Source organism: Orbicella franksi, chromosome 11, assembly GCF_964199315.1.
Source record: "Orbicella franksi chromosome 11, jaOrbFran1.1, whole genome shotgun sequence".
NCBI lineage: Eukaryota > Metazoa > Cnidaria > Anthozoa > Scleractinia > Merulinidae > Orbicella > Orbicella franksi.
This window is the reverse complement of record NC_138155.1, coordinates 27,921,354-27,930,854: the sequence shown is the minus strand read 5'-3', so window position 1 is coordinate 27,930,854 and position 9,501 is coordinate 27,921,354. Positions and strand designations below refer to the sequence as shown.

General features: G+C 37.5%; 2 protein-coding genes across 3 annotated transcripts in view; one reads left to right on the top strand and one right to left on the bottom strand.

Annotated features, from left to right (window-relative positions):
• Nucleotides 1-365: 365 nt before the first annotated feature.
• Nucleotides 366-5,034, bottom strand: LOC145502945 (protein BRICK1-like). Its single transcript, XM_081482357.1, has 3 exons — nucleotides 4,725-5,034; nucleotides 3,137-3,219; nucleotides 366-2,206 (listed from the first exon to the last, which is right to left on the bottom strand). Exons 1-3 carry the CDS (start codon nucleotides 4,831-4,833, stop codon nucleotides 2,180-2,182), a joined length of 219 nt encoding a protein of 72 aa, XP_081338483.1. The 5' UTR covers nucleotides 4,834-5,034; the 3' UTR covers nucleotides 366-2,179.
• Nucleotides 5,035-5,072: 38 nt separating this feature from the next.
• Nucleotides 5,073-9,501, top strand: part of LOC145502941 (stabilin-2-like) — a 58,024-nt gene continuing 53,595 nt past the window's right edge. For both annotated transcript variants that reach the window (XM_081482352.1, XM_081482351.1), the window contains exon 1: nucleotides 5,073-8,326. In XM_081482352.1, the coding sequence (XP_081338478.1) occupies nucleotides 7,987-8,326 (340 nt within the window). In that variant the 5' untranslated portion in view covers nucleotides 5,073-7,986. The remainder of the gene's footprint in view (nucleotides 8,327-9,501) is intronic.

Genomic DNA, 9,501 nt, shown 5'->3' with positions numbered 1-9,501 from the left:
GTTCATCTGCTGGAAGCATTTTATTTGTAAATTTATGTTGCATGATATTAAGTCAACTATGTTTTGCAGGTAGAGTTACCAGCATGTGAAATATAATATCTTCCAAAGCATGGTGTGTAAAATCTACAGTAAGGAAGTGTGTGCACAACTTAAAAGTACAACTTCAAAATAAATTTCCACGCAATGTAATATTAGTTTTCAAAATTTCGTAGAATTGTTAGTGACATAAGCTGATTGCAGGCTATTTGTGAAATACCTCAAAGAATGTGCCTTACATGTATTTGTATAATAATTATTGCAATTAGCTGTAACACTAGTTTCACGGTCATTTGTTGCCTAGCAACAGATTTTAAAGTGCCTGTCATTTTGACTAGTAGTAAGTAGAATAGTATTTTATTAATAAAGCTGTCTTTATGTGAACAGACTTGATTGATAAAAGCAAAACCAATTTGCACAATCGTATTTTTGAGATGGTGAATAAAAGGCAATATTCTCCTTCTGTCAGTCACATGTATGTTTTGTTTTTTAACTGAATACTGAATACTGATGGTGCAGTGGTGAGAGCGCTGGCCTCTTGCCAATGTGGCCCAGGTTCGATTCCGGTCTGGTGTCATATGTGGGTTGAGTTTGTTGTTTTTTGCCTTGTTCCGAGAGTTTTTCTCCGGAAAATGAACATTTCTGTTTTTCTTGTACTTATGCTTATGTTTATGTCGAGCGCGTTACTAGTGAAAGAAGCACAAGACAAATAAGTGGGTTCATTCTTCTTATGTTTCTGCTTATGCTTATGTTTATGTCGCAGCTGTTTTCACTTGTGCTTATGCTTGTGCTTGTGCTTATGCTCTAGAAAACCAGCCTTAACACTCCAAGTTACAATTTGACCAGTATAGAGGATGCACATGACAGCCAGCGAAGGCTGATTTGGTTTCCCCTCTAAATATTATAATTTATTTATTTATTTATTGACAAGTGTATCTGTGAAATAAAGATTTAAAAAAAACCTGGCGATTTCATTACCTCGTAAATGTCTACATGGGTTGATTTCTGGATGTCCGGACACACGCAAAATTTTGTCGCATTCTTTCTGCTGACGAAAGCACTCTAGGCACACCACATGCCAAATTAAAGAGCGATGTATACATATTTCGTCCAGAATAAATAGAGGAAACGGAGTCACACAATCTTATCCTAGATTGTGTTATACAGGGTATCTTGTGGGGGTAGGGGGTGGGGATGATTGCATGACATCAAGTAGATTACGTGACTTTTGCTTGTGGGAGAGAGGGTGGGTAGACATGTTACAGAACATGAAAACGAGAGTGCAGGGAAAAGCGACCCACCCGCAGGAAAACTTAAAAAATGCAGGAAAAAGTTAAACTTTTGAAATCTATAACAAAAATGTGGGGAAAGTAAAAACTATTTTGTGGGGAAAAGAGACCATGCATCGAGATGATTATTTATTAATTTATTTATTTATGTACCAGATAATCCTCAAATAATCCTGAAAAAGGCAAGAATTTGGATGACAACAAATTCTCATTAGTTCTCTCAACAACTGGTACATGTAATTGGACCTGGTGCTCCTTACCAAGGGTCGTATTTCTGTTAGAATTGATTGGGAGAATTTTTGATGTATTGGCCTTTCAAAGCATTGATTCCAACATACAATTTCTCCTTACTAGTGTCAATACATTTCTTATTACTTCTTGGGAGATTTGAAAGTGTGCCTATATCTTTGAGCCCTTATGACCACATACAAATTCTCCTTAACTGCATACTGGTCTTGATACATTTCTTGTAGAATGAGTTGGGCAAATTTGAAGAAAAAACAGAAAACCAGTAAAAGAGGAGAGAGATGGAGGAACAAACAAGATCCTTATTAAAAAACTTCACCTCATTTATTCTTCTTTTGATAATTTTCTCAGAACATGATCTCCATGTCAAGCAAGTTATTGCAAAAATGCCCAGATAATATGGCATAACATTTCTAGCTGCAAATGATACAAAAAGCAAAATTACAGCAAGTGGTTGATCTATACAGTTCACATTATAAAGCATAACACATGAAGCATTGTCAAATCATGCATAATTTACAATTATGCACTATAGACTGAAATTCTTTGACGATGGTTTACAAAGGTCTTGTACCACTACTCAAGCATCAATTACACTTGCACTGTTATCATGATAGTGTTTCGCCTTTTGTCACCTGTAAAAACAATGAAATTACGATCAACATCTACATGTAACACCTTGCAATTAAATAAGTCAAATCATTCTCGCATTTTCATTTGTTCTTATAACCAACTGGAGGGCAGACACATGACATAAAACTTATCAGCGGAAGGAAACACTATGTAAAACAAATTGATATAAAACAAACTAATGGATTTCCAAGTTGCCATGCATCTGTTCAGTAACTGATTATAACAGAAGATGCCAAAATGTGATAAGAACATCAGTGACAAACTTGGCTATCACCTTGAGTGCCACTTATTTCGACGACATCTGTGATTAATTACTGAACAGATCTGTGATTGATTACTGAACAGATGCATGGCAACATGGAATCTATTTGTTCTAAAAATTGTGAAGCAAACAGTAGGCTCGATTTCTGCCTCTCTCTTAGGTCCCATTCCTGAAGGTCTTCAGCAGAAGAGCATGGCTCATTTTTTCAAACAACGGCTGGTAATCAAGCCTAACTAGACAGGTGATGAGAATGTAATAATTTCCATCACTGTAAACTTCTATGTTACAGAGCATTGTTCATTATTAAGAAAGCTTCATTATGGAGGCAAGCTGGGAGCCTGACTGTTTGGTGTGGTGAGGTGGGATCCTGTCTGTCTCCCATTTATGTGGATAGGTTTTTGTTAGCTCCCTAGGTGCCAACATAATGAGACTGTTCAATTTACAGATGTGCACTCCTGTTATTTGAAAATGTAGAGAACTTTTACAGCTGGGCCCTCTAAATATCTATTGTGCTCCAACAACTTCCTGTTGTGTTTTAAGATGATGTAATACATATATATTTAAGCTTTTCGACTCCTTTTCACGAATTAGCTAAATAATAAGGTCTGACACATAATTTGACTCCAAAGCTGCATATGAATAGGTAGGCCAGATGCTGTTTGATACATACTCTGGCTTCAATATATTCTACTCTCTGCTCCAGGGATGTCAGTTGTTCATTTATCTTTGCTAATCTTGATCTACATGACATGTCTGAAAAACAAAAGGTTGAGAAAAAAATTGGTTTTTAGAGGAACCAGGCTACCGGTATAACAGCTAGTTTCCTATACTGTAAGAAAATAGATGTCTAGCCTGCTTGGCAGGCATTCAAGTCTAGTGTGTGTGAAAAATATGGAAAAAACTAAGCGTGGCTTTTATTAATACATACATAGTTATTTAAGAAATAGAAAACATGTTCCGTGTTTCTATCGAGTTTTAGTATAAATCTACTAGTGTTCTATCACGAATGCCGCCTCTGATTGGCTATGCTACTAACTATCTATTCTGTGATAGATAGTGAGTAGCGTAGCAGTGTGCCCTTGTTAACAAAATGACGGCCGCTTCTTTGCATTTTCTGTGAAGAGGATTTACATGTAGATCAAGTTTTGAACGACTAGTAGATTTATACTAAAACACTTAGATTATTCGCTCTTGATTACTTTTAATTGATTTTATCTCTTATCTCTTGTATTTATATTTGTTATATTATCTCATAGTTATGCCATAGTTTTAACATCCGTATTGTACACAATTTTTAGAGGACCACTGGTTTGTTAGTATTTTTATACTATGTTAGTGCTACCCTCTTTAAATAAAGTCTTTACTTACTTACTTACTATTTCTATCACATGATAGAAATCTCGAGCTCATAATCTAATTGTTTAATAGCAACACGAGTGAAAGTTTGGGAGAACGAGAAATGCTGTGGGAACACGTGCCACAGGCAGGTGTTTCCACAGCTTTTTCAAGTTCTCCCAGACTTTCACAAGTGTTTCTATAACCCGATAGAAACACGGAGAACATGTTTCTTTTAGAAAACACCGCGATGAAAAAAGGAAAATGGCCTGTTAACTTTGACCATCAAAATGTAAATTCTCTTCACTCGTGTCATCATTACATCAACAGCTCGTGCTAGTTCTGTGTTTCTATTGAGTTATAGAAACATGATTTTAAACCTATCAGCCCACGTATTTTCTTAGGGCTGTTTTCTTAACATACATAGTTTATTTAACAAAGCAGGTTGATACTGAACATTAGGCAAGACTTAAGTCCTGATGTGAAAAAGGTCTGTCAGGGAACCAGGCTTCTAATAGGGAAAAGAACTGTCTTGCACTAAACGCATGAGTGGATGATGCTTATACACCTTATTTAGTATTAAGGTAGAGAATATAAACACTGGTGGGAAATGATAACACTCAAGTTAGGCAGGACAACTAAACAAAACCTGGAATGTACTCTAGTCCTATCACAAGCATGCTACATGTAAATTCATCATCTAAAATAAATGCACATCGGATTCTTTCAGAGGAAACTATACAACAAACAAGCAGACTGTCAAAACCAGTGGTAAAACACTCGGTATAGTTGATCAAAGAGTGGAAAAGATTCTTTAATAACTTACTGAGTTGAATAGAAACACAAACATGAGGGACAATTGTTGATGTAGTTTCGCCGAATTTCGTGTGATCAGTTACATATCGACTATAATTTTAACTCACCGAAGTCATTAAGGAATTCCGCGATCTTTTTAATTCCTTCAGAGACTATTTCTATGAACTCTCTGTTCTCCCAATCCTGCTGAATTTGTTGCTGAACTTCAGTACTCATGGTGTATGTTTTCGCGAAAGAAAATATTCAAGCAGCTCGAGCCTTCTATTTTCTGTCAGCGGGCTGTATTTTTGTTTGACACACATGCGCACTTTCAATGTATATCCAGACTTCCCCCGGCAGACAAACATGGCTGCCATTTTCATGCAAATGATTGCAACTAAATATATTTTCTCTTTTTTGAACTTTTCCACGTGCGGAGTAGAAAGGTGAGTAAATATTTAATGAGGCTCTTTGAACAAACGAGTTCCTTGGAGCATTGTCTTGGGTTTCCTTTAGCGGTGAAGCAATTTTGGGACATATTTTGCGCCTGGGTTTTGGGCGCGCTTTATAATTCGAAAAATTTCTTATGAATGATAACTGAAAATTTAAACTTAAGTCTGTTAAAAGCGCCAATAATGCTTAATTCCTGCAATCCTGTCTTTTAAGAAGCTTAGATTTTTTGTAACGTGAATTTGGTTGTAAATGCACCTCATAAATGGTCATAAATCGGATGACAACTTCAGACCGCACGCATCGCGTCGTGCGTGGAAGACGTTACCTCGCGTGGTGATCTTCCTGAAGATCCTGGGAAATCTCCTGACTTTTTTCAAAGGTATGCACATTGTTGTTTTCTATAATTATGTAATGCCTTGCTAATCCCCATGCAAACATTGTAGCATTTCAACCGGCGAAAAATTACACGGTCTTAGCAGGAAGAGCGTTTTAAATTTCATTTACGGTTTTTTACCCCTTGTAAAAACTTGAGCTTGGATTTGGTTTTGTCACCCAGGAAACTTTCAAAATTTGGTCGGTATTGGTTTTGTTAACAGTAATAATCCTGTATGGGAAACAAAAAAAGAAAAAAGGTGAAAGATGGGGTTGCGGGTTCACGTGACGGTATGAAGGGTTTTTGTGCATGTAAATTATGTGCAGCTTATGGCCGAGCTAATCTGCGATCAGGCTTTCTTTTTTCGTCACTACCTCACTACATCAGCTAGCGTCATGCACTTGCTGTCATCGTGTTCTTAGTCTCGTAAAAGAATTAAAATGAAAGTGCTGTCGAAAACGAAGACCTAAACAAGGAAGCGAAATACAGAGACCCAATGACTCGAAAACAAGGTGTTTTTTGTTTTCGTGTTCTGGGTGCTTCGTTTTCATTTTCAGGTGCTTGGCACTTCACATCTTCTTTTTAGTGCGAGGGCTGTCCACAAGGGCGGTAACCCATAACAACTGCTGTGGCTGAGCATGTTTGGACCCTTGATGCTTCGGGTGAACTTGGCAGTTGTTGATACAATTCACGTATAAAGTAGCAAGTTTGCTTTGGGTGTTGAGATCGAGGATACAACTTAAAGACAGCCCAGAGAGTGATTCGTTTACGACACTACCGGCCGTAAACTCTTTCCAATCGGAAGTCTTTAAGATATATTTAAACCTGATCTTCAAAATGATAGAGATCTAATAGTTTAACAAAGTGACAAAAACACCAAAGGGATACTGAAATAAAGCTAAAAAGACGATCGCACGGTTAAAATTGTTGAAAACTGAGATGGACTGCGAATCGTGTTCTTGATGAAATTAACTTTAAACCGAGTTTTGAAAATGCGCTTTCCTTGACGTAACCCCACAGATCGAGTGTAAGCTAAGTGAAATAAAACTTTTAACTTATTCTTGTTTGGTTTCACCTTTTTTTTTTGTTGTAACCTCTTCGTTGTTGACTATAACGTCGCACAGTATAGTCAAGTGTCGCCTTGCAGACACCCGCTATTACGAACAGAAGCTACATCCCCGGCCAAAACTACAAAGAAAGGTTTGGAAACAATTACAAAAAGAAACTGGAAATCGTGAAAGAGTATAGCAGAACAGTACGTGACACCATTGTTAGTAGAGGGGACATCGAAATATTGCCATCACACTGCGTTATTGCGGACTCTCGCTATATAGGCGGACACCGAATGACGGTCCCGAGGGTGACCGGTATAAAGGGTGCAAGGATTGAAAATCTCAGTATTGAATTGCGTCAGCGGGCAAGTGAACTGAAAACTTAGCCATGTATCAAATTGAAGTTGAATAAGGGAAATTGGTCACCCCAGCAAGTTTGTCAAATCGACAGGTAGCTAAGTTACTTAGACGGAACTTTATAGTAGCTTGGTAGGGAAACTTTTTATATTAAATTTTGCAAGTTTTTCGAGCAAACTTACATCAGTTGCAAAGGTGCGCTGAAAAGAACGAAAAATTTTGGCTTAAATGCCAAACACCAGTCAATTCTTCCCCATGAATACAATTGTAATTAAATTCTCACTTCGTCTCAATACTCTGCAACACTGACCACCAGTTGACCACCACCAGCAGAAGTAGCAGCAGCATCAACAACATGTATTAGCAACAATGGTAGACTATTCCTGTTCACGAGGAATTACTGACTTAGAGCAACGAAAGTTATATAAGGAGTTGTAGTTGTCCGCTCTAGTGTTTTTCATGTAGAGGTAGAGCTGCTATAAACAATTTAAAAAACTCGTGATAAAAAAAAATTTTGGCAAGGTTTTCTTGGCTCATTTCGGAAAGAATTTCTATTCGTGTTAGTCGTCCGAAGTTCGGACAAGCGGCAATTTTCAGGTGGCGAGTATAGGTAGAATATGGCCACAGGTACCGTTTTTTTGAACGCGAAACGGACCTTACAAGTTAGCGTCTTTTAGCTCAAAATTCTAATTTGTATTTTTTTTTGCAAGAACGACATGACATTACAAGACCGACATGACATGTACAGCATTTTTTGTTTGAATTGTCTCAAGACTAAAAAGGGTTATTTGCGGAAGTGCCTCGGATCAGTGATTTTATAAATTCGTGGAAAAGTGCTGATTACTAAACTCCAAATTTCCGCTTTTTCTTCATATCTTTAAAGAAGCTCTGTTACATTTTCCGGTTGGCAGTTTGATTGCACTTCGATCTGCTCTATGGACTCCATGCTTCCGCGAGTCCATCTGTTTTATCATTGGTCAATAGAGGTAAACATCGAACATGTAAATTAGCATGCCTAAATAATCACTCAGTACTCGAGGACCGGTTGCAGTAAGAAAACTTGAAGAGGCTCGTCTTTTTTGACCCTCCTCTTCTTGAGAAATATTTAAATACCTCCATTGCGCCGAGTTCAAGTGAGGCCCTCCAACAGCAGCTATGGCGAAGCCAGTGCGGATGGCCGAAGTGATCAGGACATCTCTCGTGCTATGCGTGATCTTGCTGCCGTCGGTTTTAATAGCTAGACGATGCGACAGACAAGTCGATAGCCTTGTATGGAGTAACTGCCTTGAATGTTCAGTGAATGCTTTTCTTCCAAACCCTTGCCCATCGGGTTATACTCAGATTACAAGTGGCGAAGGAGTACAGCGTTGTTCGTATCTAGTACACTTTGGCTTCAACTTCGGTCTTATGAGCGTGCCTGGATGTCAGCATAATTGTAGGCGAAAAGTCACACAGAAGCAGTGTTGCGAAGGGTTTTGGGGAACGGATTGTCAAGGTATTCTAACTGTAAAAGTTTTAGTTAAGCCATGTTAACGCCATACGATTTGACTACACGCACAAATCAAATCGCAATTAGCTTTGTCTCGCTCGTGAAAGAAATGTAAACATGGGCTAATTTGGGAGGTTTGCTTGCTAGTTGTAATTCACTGGGCATTTTTGGCTTGCTGCTAGAAAGTCGATATTGGTTTGGGAATGTTATTGCCCTCACGAAAAAAAAATATTATTAATTGCTGTGAGCGGCTGTAAGTATTGAAGTTTGGCGCGAAGGGATCTCGTTACAACATTTCGCGGGATTTGAACATACAGCGATTTCATTCACGTATAATAATTTTGTGTTGGAATAAGGATTAAATTTTTTTTATATGTTAACCGTTGAAAAGCCAATACGACTCAGTGAAAACTGTTAACGAAGACGTACTAAAAGATATATTGAGTTCCGTATTTTATTTGCCACAAATTGTTCGAAAGCTTGTTACAATGTTGAATTGAAGCTTTGTATTTGCAGTTTTTTAATTGCGCGTTGCATAAGAAAAACGCCTCAAAAGATAGTCAAAAATGAATGAAGTAGCAGGTAGAGATGTCTTGTTTACTCAGACATTCAAATTGTGAATTAAAAACTACAAACACATGTTATGCGGCATGGTTGAACGTGCTGTACACGTAGTCTGTTACTTGTAGCAAAATTAAATACGCTTTGTACGGCCAGTTGTTTCTCTGATAAAGAATTCTGCTATTTTTGTGATATTGAAATACGACGTATAAGCTTGCAAATATCCCGCACCCGAATGAAACAGTTCACGTTTCTGTCAATATCGGATTTGTATTTCGCTTCTTTTGGTTTATATCGGAAATATAATTTAGAGAATGCAAAAAAATATGAGTTGGATTTCCATTTTAAACAGCTGTAATATCTTTCCTGGTTACGCATGATCTGCAGTAATTTGATGTTTGCAGCAAATTGTAATCATTAAAACTGTGACGCAAATTGGAAATGCGAAGAACGATGATCTCAGTAGCGATATAGCTTGGATACAGGAAGTGCACATTCTATTTTAAGAAGCTGGCAAAAATGAAGTTCCTTTATTTTGGACATAGTACACGTGGTTACATATATTTGGTAATATAACTCTATAATAATCGGTTATTATCAGTAAGACCTTTATATTCATG